The sequence below is a fragment of the Callionymus lyra genome, chromosome 2, assembly GCF_982586985.1.
Source record: "Callionymus lyra chromosome 2, fCalLyr1.hap1.1, whole genome shotgun sequence".
NCBI lineage: Eukaryota > Metazoa > Chordata > Actinopteri > Syngnathiformes > Callionymidae > Callionymus > Callionymus lyra.
The window spans coordinates 36393407-36408842 of record NC_141819.1 but is presented as its reverse complement, the minus strand read 5'-3'; the positions used below and the strand labels follow the sequence as shown (position 1 = coordinate 36408842).

At 38.4% G+C, this 15436-nt stretch overlaps 2 protein-coding genes across 4 annotated transcripts in view; one reads left to right on the top strand and one right to left on the bottom strand.

Annotated features, from left to right (window-relative positions):
• hmcn1 (hemicentin 1) overlaps positions 1-9073 on the top strand; it is a 74429-nt gene extending 65356 nt beyond the window's left edge. Inside the window, exons 95-106 of one of the 2 annotated variants that reach the window (XM_087784932.1) lie at positions 480-617; positions 1248-1607; positions 2153-2215; positions 2289-2408; positions 3194-3328; positions 3397-3510; positions 3569-3694; positions 3753-3881; positions 5109-5441; positions 6791-6910; positions 6976-7102; positions 7993-9073. In XM_087784932.1, coding sequence (XP_087641058.1) covers positions 480-617; positions 1248-1607; positions 2153-2215; positions 2289-2408; positions 3194-3328; positions 3397-3510; positions 3569-3694; positions 3753-3881; positions 5109-5441; positions 6791-6910; positions 6976-7102; positions 7993-8359 — 2132 coding nt within the window. In that variant the 3' untranslated portion in view covers positions 8360-9073. The remainder of the gene's footprint in view (positions 1-479; positions 618-1247; positions 1608-2152; positions 2216-2288; positions 2409-3193; positions 3329-3396; positions 3511-3568; positions 3695-3752; positions 3882-5108; positions 5442-6790; positions 6911-6975; positions 7103-7992) is intronic. The other variant, XM_087784933.1, reaches the window with a different exon arrangement.
• A 477-nt stretch (positions 9074-9550) lies between these two features.
• Positions 9551-12714, bottom strand: arpc5b (actin related protein 2/3 complex, subunit 5B). Of its 2 annotated transcripts, none has more exons than XM_087784931.1 (4): positions 12455-12714; positions 11477-11560; positions 10452-10628; positions 9551-10385 (listed from the first exon to the last, which is right to left on the bottom strand). In XM_087784931.1, the coding sequence occupies exons 1-4, from the start codon at positions 12581-12583 to the stop codon at positions 10323-10325; spliced, it is 453 nt and encodes a 150-aa protein (XP_087641057.1). In that variant the 5' UTR covers positions 12584-12714; the 3' UTR covers positions 9551-10322. The 2 variants fall into 2 exon arrangements, with proteins under 2 accessions (XP_087641057.1, XP_087641056.1); XM_087784930.1 differs by having other exon boundaries at positions 11477-11549; positions 12444-12711.
• Between the last annotated feature and the right edge of the window lie 2722 nt (positions 12715-15436).

The following is a 15436-nucleotide window of genomic DNA, read 5'->3' as shown; positions in this document are numbered from 1 at the left end:
TCTAAATTCAAATTTTTATAATTAATAGCTTTTTAAATTCCATATGAAAATGTTGGTATAATAGTGCCGCCAGACATTACTGTTTCTTTGGAATTTGATTGACGCTCCAGTGCTTCTATGTCGTCATGTGATCGTCTACACGTCGCATGATTGGCTAAAAGTATGATCACGTAGCCCAGTACTTCCTTGGTAGTGTTTTTTTTTAATGGCAATGAATTAAAAATCAATTGATTTAGAAATTTTGGGTTGGATTAATGGTATTCAAATATCTCCCTCTTCTTTAAACTAAACAATTTAAATTTTTAAATATATATTTTTAATTTATTCATTAAATAAAATGAAAATTCAACCCATACACTTTCTCTGCATGTTCTCATCTAATAGTTAATCAACGTGTCCAACCATCCAACCTCACTATTTTCTTCTCCCGCCACTGATTTTTGTTAATAAGGTCAAATAAATGTTTCACCTTCAACAAGGTCCTGCGATGAGGAAACTCATCTCCATCCTGAACCCCATCTACTGGACCACAGCAGAGGAAGTCGGAGAAGCCGTGAACGGATTCTCTCTGACTGAAGGCGTCTTCAGGAGAGAGACGCAGGTGGAGTTTGCCACAGGTGAGCAAACAAAGCACACACTTGCTCACTTAGTAGAAGTTTGTTTTGATTTGATTGTATGTTTATATATTCATTATATATTATGTATTCATGTTTTGCATCGTGGGTCAGAGAGGACCAACATTTAATTTAGGCTGTATGTCTTAATACATGCATATTTGACAATAAAATAACTTGACTTGATATAGTTAAGCTCCTTGTTGGAGGTATGTGTTGTCAAAGTGATTTTTTTGTTGTTGTAATTTTATATATGCAGTAGATATATTGACACATAGAAAATTACAATTTTGCATTTTACTTTGCAAAAAGTCAAATTAAGTTTTGAAATAACAAAAATAAAGAAGGCATGAAGAAAAAGTACAACTGTATTTCAGTGTCATTATGCCATGAGGTTATATATTTAAAATGGCTTATATGTAAATATATACAACATAAAATGAGAAAATAAATAAAACCTGAAACAAATCTTTTTAAAGTGACATCTTCAAATGGACTAATATAAATAAGCACAAAATGAACTAAATGTGTTGAAACCACATGATGAGTTTTATAGTGACCTTGAAAAAAGTCAAAGGTCATTGTGTGGTCCTTGGGCTTCACTTTGATGCACCTGCTTGTGTTGCTCTTCAGGAGAGATCCTGAGGATGACTCACGTGGCTCGAGGCCTGGACTCAGATGGAGCTTTGTTACTGGACATCGTCGTCAACGGACACGTCCTGCAGCTGCCCTCGCACGCCGACATCGGCATAAAGGACTACACCGAGGACTACATCCAGACCGGGCCTGGTCAGGTCTACGCTCAGTCCACTCGCATGTTCAGCATCGACCGGGAGAGCGTTCCCTACTCCTGGAATCACACCATCTCCTACGACGTGTCCCGAGGGAAGATGCCCTTCCTGGTGCAGACTCTGCACGCCACCGCCATCAGTGCTCACTATCACCCTCTAGAGGAGATGCTCGAGTACACCATCCGAGCCAGTATCACCAAAGGTACGAGGACAAGTTATGGAAGTTTATCAGTGGCATCAGAAGATTGAATGTTGAGTTTAACATTGATTTTCTTTCTTGATGTTGTTGTTTTTGAACCCTTGTGTTATTTCAGGGTTAAGGTGAGGTAATTGAATTATTTATTTTTTAAATAATTCAATTCAATTATTAGTATTTTGAGAGGTTTCATTTTAATTTTAATTTAAAAATGTGTACATATTATTTTAATATATATATTTTCTAGATTCAATATTTTATTTTTCACGGCCTTTTGTAAGAATGTTGGTATAATAGTACCAACAGAAATGGTTTCTTTTTTTAATTCACTAATTCATAAATACATTTTTTCTTTTTTTTAAATATTTGTAGCCTTATTGAATCAATATAAGAATGTGGGTATAATCATTTTGTATTTGTTTTCATTCATTTTTTAAAAAGCAAACAAATTCAACATTTCAATATAGAAATGATTGAATTAAATTATTTAAAAAATACTTAAAAATAAGCGTTAAAAGTACTGTGTTGTTCATTGACTGGTGTATTCTCAGGTGAACGCAGTAATCAGTGTCCTCACGGCTTCACTCTGGTCTCTGCTGGACCCTTTTGTGCTGGTAATGTTCACTTACTTCGTAATGTTCCACAAATCACAAGCAAACGTGACATGTGTGTGTGTTTCTGTCATAGATGAGAACGAGTGTAAGGTTGGAAACCCCTGCTCGCACGACTGCCACAACGTCGTGGGCACCTACTACTGCTCCTGCCCCAGAGGCCTGACCATCTCAGCTGATGGACGCACATGCCAGGGTAACACACACACACTCACGCACACACACTCATGCACACACACACACACACTCATGCAAACACACTTATGACCACACACATGAACACACCTACGCAAGTTAACACATACATCAACACACATGCGCACCCATACCAAGAAACACATTTAAGATAGACACACATATAAACACACATACTGTACACACAAACTACTGAACACCCATGCACATACATGCACAAACACACACACACACACACATTCTTATGTACACACATGAAAAGATACACACACACTTATGCACACACACACACACACCCATACATGCTCATGCACACACACAAAAGCATGCGCATTCACATTCAGACTCACACACACAAACACTTGTGAACTTGAATATATACACACACACACAAACACATACACACTTATGAACACAAACTCACACCTATGCACTTTACACCTCTAAACGCTCATGTACACACAACAACATACAACATACATACAAACAGACACATGCATGCACAGAAAAACACACATGCACACAGTCACACGCCAATGCTTTTGAACTGACATGCACAGACACACAAAAATACACAAACTCTTACATACTTGTGTAAAAACTCAAACATGCAAACACAGACACAAATACACACCCTCACCAAAACCCACAAACTCGCATAGATATACACAAAACACAAATGCACTCACATCTATACACAAACCGAAACACACACACAGACACATACACACACCCTCACATTCACTAACAGTCTGGTAAAAGTGTGTTAACGTGTGTGTTCATCAGATATCGACGAGTGTTCTCTCGGTGCAAGCGTGTGTCATGGTGGTCAGGAGTGTGAGAACACTATTGGCTCGTACCGCTGTGTCATGAGATGTGGGCGGGGCTTCAGGAGGACAGCTGATGGTCTCAGTTGCACAGGTACAACTTTATATCATATATGTTTATGTATCCACCTAACTTTGTCTTTTATTTATGTCCCATCAAAGACATCAACGAGTGTCAGGAGTCCAGTCCGTGTCACCAGCACTGCCTGAACACGGTTGGAAGCTACCGCTGTGCCTGTGAGCCAGGCTTCCAGCTCAGAAGCAGGCGCTGCATCGGTGAGACACTCATGAAGCATCTTTTGAACAGAAGTGAAATGTCGTGAACCTGTGACAGACATCAACGAGTGCAGGCAGCGAGTGTGTCGCTCCGACCAACAATGCAAGAACACGCGCGGAGGCTACACCTGCATCGACCTCTGCCCCGGGGGAATGACCAAGAGCGCCAACGGGACCTGTCAAGGTCTGCGGTCCAGATCCTCCTGACCTCGGGACGGACTCTGACTCTCTGTCCTCCTCAGACATAGACGAGTGCAGAGACGGCACGCACCAGTGTCGCTACAACCAGATCTGCGAGAACACCAGGGGGAGCTACCACTGCACGTGTCCACGAGGCCACCGCTCGCAGGGAGTCGGCCGCCCGTGTCTCGGTACGTACTCAGGAACTGGTCCGACCTGCACAGCGCCTGTTGAATTAAGATCCGGTGGAACTAGTTGAAAGTCTAATATTTGAGCTGCTGCTGCTTCTCTGCTTCTCACCTGCTGCTCCTCCACATCACACCTGTAGCTGCCGCACTAACACGCTCACTAACCTCAGCAGCAGAGAACGTTGTGTTGTCAGGAGAAAAAGACCAGCACCTCTTTTCCACCTTTCCTCTCTTGTGACCCTGGCTCCCCCCGATGCTTTGTGACGGCTTGTTAGGTAACAATGTGACAACTGTGGTCGTCGTTCAATACAACTCTGTCCTACCCCGGACTCACACCAACAGCCCTGTTTTGAAATAAAACAAATACAAATCAAACAGAGGGACTCACACACAAAGCACAGGCACCTTATTGTGCAGTTACATTGTTGAGATCATTCAGGCAGGGACATGTTTTTAAATGTTAATGAATTATATAATATATTGTAAAAAAAACAAAACAATTGGACCTTTTTTTTTCATTGAAATCAAGTAATTTTTTTGTGTGATATGTATGACATTTATGTCTTATTAATTCAATCAAATAACATTTTATTTTTATTTTAATAGAGTTTTTTAAGTCTGTTTCTTTCATTTAAGTGAAAAAAAAGAAAAGGTGCAGACATTTTTTATTGAAGTAAAACATATTTTGGTTTTATTTAATTAAAAACCTTTTAAAGTTGTTTTTTTAATTGAATTAAAAATGAAAATGTGTTTATTATAAAACTGAAAAAGCTTTTTATTTAACTCAAATGATTTTTTTTTTTTTTTTTTAAAAACTACATTTTTATTTAAAAATAAATATTTGAATTCAAGCTACATTTTTCAGATTCGATAATAAAGAAACAAATCTCCACGCATCCACTGGATTTACAAAAATAAACACTCTTTGCAGACGACACACGCTTTATATTCATAACCAGCATGTTCAGCATCTGTCTCGACACTTAAAACAGCATTTCAGCTGTTTTGATTGACAGCTGACAGGTTCAATACATATTTTAGTGCTCTCGCTCAATGGGCGGAACTTATGAGAAAGAAAGCGTATTGGTTTATTTTCTTACTCGTCGTTTTTTGCTGTGAGTCCGGGGTTAGAATGTATTGTTGTGCAGCAGGTTAACGGTCTCCCTCTCTTCCTCCTCCTCTTCCTCTTCTTCATTCTTGGTGCTGGTCTTGTCTTTGTGACGAGTTCAGACATAAATGAGTGCGAGCGGCAACCGTGCGCCCACCAGTGCATCAACACGCCGGGCAGCTTTAAGTGCACCTGCCCGCCGGGGCGCCACCTGCTGGGCGACGGCAAGTCCTGCGCCGGCCTGGAGCGGCTGCCGAGCTACGAGAGCTACTCGTACGGCTACAGGACGTCGCAGTCGTCGTCTCCCGATCAGGGCTACCAGAGACTCTACCACAACCTGGCCTCGCACAGCTTTCACTCCTACAACACCAGGGGGCAGCAGAGGAGCCGCAGGGAGGCTGAGAGGCAGGCGGCTTGTCGGGAAGGGTTTGAGTCCAGGGATGGAGAGTGTCTGGGTAAATATGGAGGGGCTGCTGACGCAGGAGTAGCTTTTATGAAGTTTAATTTCTCGTACTGGCGTTCATCAGAGATCAGCACACTTGATGATCTTTTGAACCTCTTTAACAACCTGCATGTCAGACTAGAACCCCAGAAGATCATCCCAGACATCTCCTCCCCCACTTCTCCTGACTGTAAGGCCAACAATTTCCAAAGCATGGTTCTCAAATTAGGGTGCAATTCTTCAGCCCGCCACTGGAGGTCTTCTTCGGGAAATGGTTTTTCCAGCACACATCAACACAGATGATAGATTCATAAAACAAGAACAAGATGCAATAAAAAGAAAGTGCAAGATCAGACAATCTAAGTCTTAAGATAAAGAACATAGATCAAAGAAAAAGGATACAAAGATTAACATGGAATTGAATCATATTTTCACTCCACTCCTGCCCCCAAACTCAGAATTGTACAATTTAATAGCCTTAGGAATAAATGAGTCCCTGACTCTATTAGTGTTGCATCATGGGAGGAGCATGCGTGCTCCATCTGTTTCTCTGCTCACTGATGACAGTATTTAGAGGATGACTGTCATCATCCATGATGGATGATAAATAATTCAATTGTATTAAGGTCAAATCATAGCCCCTTAACACTTAACAACTTTAATATATAAGAGAAAATAAAAACAAAAGAGCGACAGTGACGAGGAAAACAATAGCTTTTAACAGACAGAAACCTCAAGTAGAACCAGACTTAGTGAGAACTCCTGCTATGAGGGGCTGGAAGGGAGGAGAGAGAACAGTGAAATACTAAATAAAAAAACAAATGACTCAATATATGAGTGACCGTATGAGTATTGAACTAATTATATACATTAATGTAAATGTTTGATGTAAAAAAATCCATCTATGACACCTTACTTTTATCTGTGTTGATGACATCAGCAGTTTCTTCTAATAATAATATAAAATAATATTATTTTTTCATATATATATTCAAAATGAATTAATTTGTACACATTTTTACACACAGGTTTGATATTTTGAATCCATTAATTAAAAATACTTCAGTTATTCTTCATAGCCTTTGCCTTTTATACCAACATTCTTATATTGAATTTAAAGGACTGTAAATAAAAAAAATGCATAATCCAATAGTTTATAAAAATAAATAAAAATTTGAATTAATGGAATTAGGATCAAAATTCATTTTGAGAATATTATATAAAATTCAACTTTTGAAAATGGATATAAGTGAGTTCAATATGTCACTGAAGAACCAGGTTTGCCTCTCAACACGTGGACCACTGAGGGAGAACAGATGGAAGTAGACTTGTGTGAGTTGATGTTGGTCTCTGTGTGTCCAGACGTCAACGAGTGTGAGCTGAGAGACTCGTGTCAGCACGAGTGCATGAACACACCGGGAAGCTTCCGCTGTCTCTGTCCTCCAGGATACGTCCTGATGCTCAACGGCAAGACCTGCCAAGGTGAGACGACGACCTTCAACATTCTCCAGAAACAAGTCTCACTTCTTGATGGTTCTGGTTCGCAGACGTGGACGAGTGTCTGGAGCAGAACATCCAGTGTGGAGCCAACAGAATGTGCTTCAACATGAGAGGAAGCTTCCAGTGCATCGACACGCCGTGTCCACCAAACTACCAGAGAGACGCCGCCACCGGGTACATGACTGTTGACTCACTTACATCACTGAGAACTTCTTTCTTCTCCTCTCTGTCCACACAGGAACCAAATAATAGCATCTTAGGAAAGTTTTCACTTTACTGTAGATTACGATGAAGGTAGTTTTATTATTCAGTCAAAAAATGTGTGTCAATCAAAGATATATTTTCAATTAAAACAAAGTTGCTTCACTTAAAAACATGTTTTTAAAACAAAACTCTTTAAAAATGTAAAAATAATTTGTTATTACAAATATTTCCAATCAAAAATAATATAATAACATAAACATATTTTCAATTTAAAAAAATCTTTTTTTATTGAAGTGAAAAAAAAATTCACAATTTATTTTAAGAATAATACGTTTTAATAAATACACTCAATTCAGCTTTTTTTTTCTTTGATTGAAGTAATTTATTTGGGAATTTTACAATTTTAAATTATTGCAAAAATGTCCCATAATATGGCCGAAACACAACAAGTTTCTTAAAACAAACAAAAGTGTTTCAAATACTTATTTCGATTGAAGCAACTTTAATTTTTATTTAATAAATTGTTTCTGATTAAAACTGCTCAATACCAAATATTATGTCCTGGTTACCATCTGTATCCAACATTCTTTTGAAGGATTTGTCAGGATTGTGTGCATGTGTCTACTGTGTGTGTTGTGTGAGCAAGTTCCTCTGAGCCTTCAACAACCTTTCAAATGCTAAAGCAAGGAATTCCATTGATAACATGACTGTGAGGTGTTATGGTGGGTGAGCTGCTTGGCAGAGCTCTGCGATCACTGAGTGCCTGACTAGCGTAGATGTATTTTAATGGTACAAATGTGAACAAATCCGAGGTGAAAAAGTGTTGCTGAATATTTCCAAACTTGATTCTTGTGTTTCAGATTTTGTCTGAAAAACTGTCCGCCCAACGACCTTGAGTGCGCCCTCAGTCCGTACGCCCTGGAGTACAAGCTGCTGTCGCTGCCCTTCGGCATCGCCGCCAACCAGGACCTGATCCGCCTGGTGGCGTACACGCAGGACGGGGTCATGCACCCGCGCACCACCTTCCTGGCGGTGGACGAGGACGTCACGCTGCCCTTCGCGCTGCGCGACGAGAACCTGAAGGGGGTGCTGTTCACCATGGTGCCGCTGCGGGAGCCGCGCACGTACCGCATGAAGGTGCGAGCGCTCTCCTACAGCCAGGACGGCGGCATCGAGTACCAGACCACCTTCATCGTCTACATCGCCGTCTCCGCCTACCCCTACTGACCACACACACACAGCCAGGAGTACAGACTTGTGTGAGTGAGTGTGTGTCGGTGTGTGACAACAGCTCCTCACATTATCCGGACAATCGATATTTATTTGTCTGAACCACACGAGACTGAATCATGCTTTTTAAGTCGACTCACTCCACCGTGGTGCGTTCGCTGACCTCGTACATTCTACACTCCTTATATCCATAAGAAGCTTGAGCCTTCATCAGCGTCACGGACGAATTTTATTCTGAACTTTAAGTTTCTTATCTATGCTCACTGAAATGTCCCAGGACTTTGAACGCAGCATTTATCACAATCAGCTCAGAATGAGATTTTTTTCTTAAATCCAACATTAAAAGACATTGTGTTTAAATGTTGATTAAATATTCAATTCATTGGTTGAAAAGTAAAGCAGAAAAAGGTCAACGGCTAGTGTTGCCTTCACTGACTCAACTAAACCTGAATAACGTGGAGCTGGATTTACATTTGAACCTTCTATTGTTCTTCATCCACCTATTATTGTCTTTAACTTATTGGGAAAAAACCTGAGAGTGTAAACAGGCCATTCCTGCATTTTAACTTGTTTAATCTTCACCAGTGTTCACTTGTTGTTTCTGTCCAGACGTTACGAAGATGTACTTTAATTTTGACGACTTGTACATACAGTGTTGTTCCTGCTCACACTTTCTTATCTCATTTGTAATAAAAGTGTCATGAACACAGTGTCCATGTCTGACATTTCCTCTTTCAGCTTTTATTTTTTATAGGTTAAATTACATGGATATTTCAACATATATATTTTTGAAATTTAAAACATTTCTTTAATGTCGGAAATTTAATTACTTTAATCACGAATTTAAATGTTTGAATAATTTAAATATGATTTTTGAATTGAGTAATAAAATACATTTCAAGTTATTTTTGTTGTCGATAGGGAATCTGAATTGTAATCATTATTTATTATTTTAATACAAAAGATTGTTACACATGTATAAATATTTCACTCATTTGTTGGGAGATTAAATTGTTTTAAAAATCCACATCTGAAATTGAATCATTATTTTAATGAAGAATTTATTTTGAATGTTTAAATATACATGTGTAACAATTATTTTTAGTTACTATTTAAATATATACAGAGCATTTTAATTTGGTTTAAAATACGTAAAATAAAAAGTAAAATAAAACTCGAGAGAGAATATTTTCCGTCAGCATTCACAACTTTTATTTTACGTGAAAAAAAAGCACAAACATAAAAGGAGTCTTTATAAGGCAGTTTTCACACCAGTTTGGTTCCACTGACGACCAAAACACCCTTCAGAACCTGAACATCACACCTTTTTAACGTGAACTATGACGACCACCACATTTTTTTTTTTAGTTAAGCAGCAAAGTTTAAACACAACTTTGCCTTTAGGTTCATGTTTAAAAAAAGGAACTAATCCAGTCGCTGTTCCAGTTTTCGGTTAGATTTAAACTGTGAAACAATGAACCAGATCAAACGTCTCAATTAAAGAAATATAACGTACAAAACTTGCAGAATAAAGTCTCAAAGATATTAAATCTAAATCTGAATATTTATATCATAACCATGTTGTTGCTGTTTTAAAATTAAATCAACTGTGAGTGAGTCGCTGAATATGGATTATAATCCGGGATTACTTTTCAGTTTAACACAGAATTAATCCTTGCATGTTTGTATGAGTGAATTGTCTTAAGGCGTACCAGCAGTCACATGACTCACAGCTCCGAAAGAGATGCATTATGGGTGATTAACCTAAAGTGGGCTCAAGTAGGTCACATGACCTGCAGGTACAGGGACAGAAGGAATGACTGAGGAAAGGAAGTGACCAGCAGCAGCGAGGCGAGAGGCGGGAGTCGGATCAGCTGCTCGACCCTTCGAAAAAAAAGACCATATCCGTGAAAGTCCATTTGTCATCATGTTGTGCCTGAGAGCGCTCCCTGGTGGTGGGTTAGACCGTCTTCCTCGCCGTTAGCACGCGAACGATGCTCCCGACTCCACCTGCCGCCAGAGCCTGAGAGAGAGATGAGTTTTCATCAGTGAGAACGTTTGTCGACTCGAGAACAAAACCTGGACTCACCTTCTCGTGCCACTGCAGCAGGACGGCGCTGCTGTTCTCCGACGGCCTCTCGAAACCTTTGTAGATATATTTCATCAGCAGGTCCACGCCGTTCTTGTCCAGAGACTGGACGCCTTTCTCGATGTCGCTGCTCTTGAAGGCGCTGAGGACCTTCAGCACCAGACCCTCGGCTCGCTCCTGAGACACCACAGGCCACAGAAGGACTTGATTGAAAGCTGCGAGACTTTTTCTCATAATATCTAAGATGATGTTACTTTTCATCAAACCGTTTCGGTTTTCATCAGCACTGTATTCTTTTTTTTTGGGGGGGGGGCTGTTTATTCAATAACGTATTTTTAAAATAAAATGAAAATTCCGGCAGCATTAATTTCTCCGTGTCTGAAGGAACAAAGAAATCCTGTGAGAAGCCGGCGATGACTGAGGACGAGAGGATACAGTCGACTCCAGCGACTTAAATGTGATATTTGGAAATATTTTGGTCCCAAAACAATTGAAAGTAGTTCCGACATCGTCAAGCTTACTTAACTTGTGCAACACCAGAGTCAAGTACTCGGTCAATACTACAAATATATACTTGTTAATACAGTATAACTATATATGGTATGGTCGTCCCTGTATCATGATACTTATAATAGACACCCCTAATTATTAACACTGCTCTAGACTATGCAAAATGAACAGATGCATCCCAACTGATCACCATGTGATCACTTAACTGCTTTACATTAGTTCATCGGAGACGGCGGTTGCAATCGGTTCCATAAAAGGCAGAAGTACTGAGGAAACCCTTTGAAACTTACGGGAAAAGAAAACTGATACAGTTTTTCTCTCCGAGATGTTTTATGGGTCGAGCTATTTCAATTTTTAACGACTATTCAGACTGTTGCAATTACCCTATTTCAACAGTGGGGGAGCTAGAAACATACATGTTTAATCTTCCATAACGCTGCTTTAACAAGTGGTTCCGAAGCTCAGTCATAACTTATCTGCTCCAGAAAACTTGAATGTTTACTATGAACACTCACCTTAACGTTCTGGTTCTTAGTGTTGATTGGAGGGTTCTTCAGAACTGCTTGTAGCGCCTCCATCAGGTTGCCTGTGCACAGGTGGTTAAGGATGCAACAACAAGAAGATTCTTACTGACAAATGCAAAACATTAAGGCTATATATATATATATATATATATATATATATATATATATATATATTTATATATATATATATATTTATATATATAAAATAAACATTTAATCTTATCTTTTAATTATATTATTGATATTGGAGTATCAAATAAATTTAGAAAATATTTATTTTTTGTATTCTATTATCACACAACAAATGTTCCCCTCAATATAATATTATTGAATAAATTACGTAATTCAATTATTGTATAACTAATTCATTTAATCATTTAAAAACAACCCAACAATATTTAAATTTAAAACAATAAGTCAATTGTTTTCGTCACAGATGCTGCGCAGAAAGTGGTATTTTTTCAAATACATTGACAGAAGTAGTTATTTGACGAAGATAAAATGGATATTTCGCCCAACACTTGATTGAAATATACTAATAAATGAAGTAAAATGTATTAGTTCCAGATGTAAAGTCACTCGCTGAGAGTGCAGTTTTCCTGGATGGGAGGAAACTGCACTTCAATGAGGAAGTACGTGGTTTGTTGCCATATAAGGTGCAAAAGTGTCAAAAACCGACGACTGGATAACACGGAACATAACAAGAAATACACGTCCAGTTTAAAGAGCTTAAAATGTAAATAACAGGAATATTAAACTGAATATTAAAGCTTTTTAAAGACAAATAGTTATATGGTAAATACAAGAGCCGCCGAGCGTTCGCCTGGAGCAGTTATCCCTGGAATGTGACTGTCAGGCAGGTCCAGACTGGCCTGCCTGACAGTCGCTCAACAGAATCGAAACATTTTAACGTTTAGATGGAACTAAAGACGCGGTTCGAGTTAAAACTGAAGGATATTGTCTGATCAGGGAGTCCACCTCCGCCTCGTCCGGACCCAGCTGGTTCTCCGCTCCGTCCTCCTCATCCACGAACTTGTTCTCGTCGTACTCGTCCACGTCCACGCGTCTGAAGCGCGCCGACACGGTGTTCTTGGCCATTTTTCCAGAGGTTCGAGGAGAACTGAGAGCGTCGAGCAGAAACAATATTCCGGCCTTTTTCTCTCTGTCACTGACAGACAGCAGCTTCCCGACTTCTTCTCCTTTTTCTCTCCTGACCACGGGATGTTATCGTTTCCACTTCCTGACTGCTGCCCTCTAACGGCCACAACATAAAACAGCAGCTTAGGTTCTGCACCAAGCAATAACCACTAGAGGGCGGCATCACATAAGATACTACCAAAAGAAACCGTAAAAACAGATTTTAAAGATTATTTTACACTTACTTTAGAAAATTGGGGAATGATTTTAGTGAATTAGTGTTTGTGTAATAAAACTCATTTGGATTTTGGAGTTGGTTATTTAAATCGTTTGTTTACTATAATGGAATACAACGAAACGAGTAACATTAACATATATTAAATGAAAATCTTCCCTTGTACTTCAAGTTAAGTTAATTAAATTAAAAGTCAATAATTTATTTTAAATGTATTTAATATATCAACAAATTGACCAATATTCAGTTAATTTATTTATATAACTGGGGAAATTCAACATCTACAATTTTTTTTTATCATCATTATGTTATGTATTTATGTATTCTATTCTTTTTTAATCCTGACCATCATCTAATTTGTTGAACGTAGGCATTAAAAATATAATAAAAAATATGGTGAAATCATTAAATTTTAGGATATATTGTGTGTTTCATATTGTCACAGAACTATTATATGGTTAATAACCGCAAGAATCTTCTGACCCCTTTGAGTTTGTTTAAATGACGCTATTACTTCTTTTTTTTTTATTAGTATCTAGAATCTTAGTTGTAGGATCCTTGCTGACTGAATTCTTTTTCTTTTTTTTGGTTTGTTTCTCTTCTTTGTGTGTCCTATGTTTCAAACGAGCTTGTTTATGAACTTATTAAGTAAAGTTTGTTTTCTAGGTGTAAAATAAATAATAAAACAGTCATGGTTAAACTTTTTGTTTTTTTTTAATCATATGACCAGTTCACAAGTTTCCTTTCTTTCACAGGAAATATGAGTCAAAACCCTCTTTTAATTGTCTTTAGTGTGATGTAATCTTTGCACCATCACTCTCAACTTAACCTCATCATAGACGTTACAAGTTTTCTTCTTTTAGCAAAAGCAAACCTACTTTTTTATCAACTTCCTTCATTCATATTTGCAAGTTTCAGAATAAATGATTAACATCAATTTAGCAGGGTGTTCTCTGTATGTCTTGTACGCACAATTGAAGTTTCTCTACTTCTTTTTTCTAATGACTGAAATTGTTTTAAAACTCACTCAAAACATCACTAAAAACCCGTGGTCTCCTCCCGGCTAGGTTAGCATCTGAAGGAACATGCTACAGCTGGAGGCTAGCGAGGCTAATAAGATGAAATTACCCGCGAAAAGTAACAATGAAATCTTGTCAACTATAGCTACAACTATCAAGATGGCCGACGCAACGTGATCTAACTTTGGCCGAATACCAAGATAGTGAACGTATCCTCAACATAAGAGAGTCCAAACAAAAGTAGGACAAACAATGTGTAATAGTTTGGAATCAGGTTGCGGTTTGGACCACCATCAGGTATCGTCATGGCGACTGGGAGTCAGAGATACTATAATAAACAAGTGCATTGACTCACTGAGCTCTGTTCGTTTCAGTGTTTTTACAAGTGGAATGTGGAATATGTGTGGACCAGGTCCTCTGGCTGCTCCGATGCTCTTACATAACTGCTGACTGTAAAGTCCAGGACCAAATCCAGATGCATTGGATTTGGGAAAATGACTCAAATCTACATGATGCGAGACATGATGCGAAAACACAGACGGAAATTTGATCAATGGGTGACCCTTAGTATCCGGGAAACTCAGGTGACCAATGTTTGCCTAAAGTTTGTATTAAGAATCTTCTCAGTTAAATATATTTAATAGATTAAAGCCTTCTATGATTGATAAATGAAATAATAAAGAATGATTGCACATAACAATTACATGCAAATTAATGCAGAATTGAATTTAAAAACAAATATTACCAACATATATATATATATATGTTAAATAAATAATGAATCTCAAATAATCAAATAATTTGCATATATTCAATTTTTTTTAACATATTTTTGCTTTAATTTAAAACATTATAAATGCATTGTTATACAATTAATCAAATAAACAGATCTTGTTAGTCCAGAGTTAATAATCAAACAGTGAAACTGAATAAATAATAACTAAAAACTACATCATTTAAAAAAGCATGTTTTATTGATAGTGTCATGGAAAACTTGTGGACTTTCTTTTATATTACGACCCTCATTGAATGTCAGCCTTGCAGTGTGTGTCTGTATGTGTGTGTGCACGTGCATGTGTGTGTCTATAAGTGTGTGTATGTGTGTGCACGTGCATGTGTGTGTCTATAAGTGTGTGTGCACGTGCATGTGTGTGTGTTTGACAGTTATGCAAGTTATGCAACTACACAGTGGTTGGAGAGTGAGAGTGATTTAGTTTTCTAGATCCAAGTTTCCTGCTCCAGATATGAAACATCTTTTCTTGTCTCTACGTTTCTTCACAAGTCTGTCGTTCTTCACCTCCTCTCTGCCGCATGTTTATCCTCTGATTCATGTGTGCGTATAGGAAGAAGTGATGCACGGCTACATGATAGCTGGTATTTTTCTTTCTCCTCCTCAGCAGAGTCTAGACCAGAGAAATTAAAAATTCCACAAGGTATGCCTCATTTTCAGCGTCTTCCCAGAATCCATGTATGATTTCAAGTCCACATCTGGAATCTCTGTCGCAGCTTCCACGCGTGCTCAGAGTCTCCTGAACCCTGACACCAGCATTAGTTGCACAG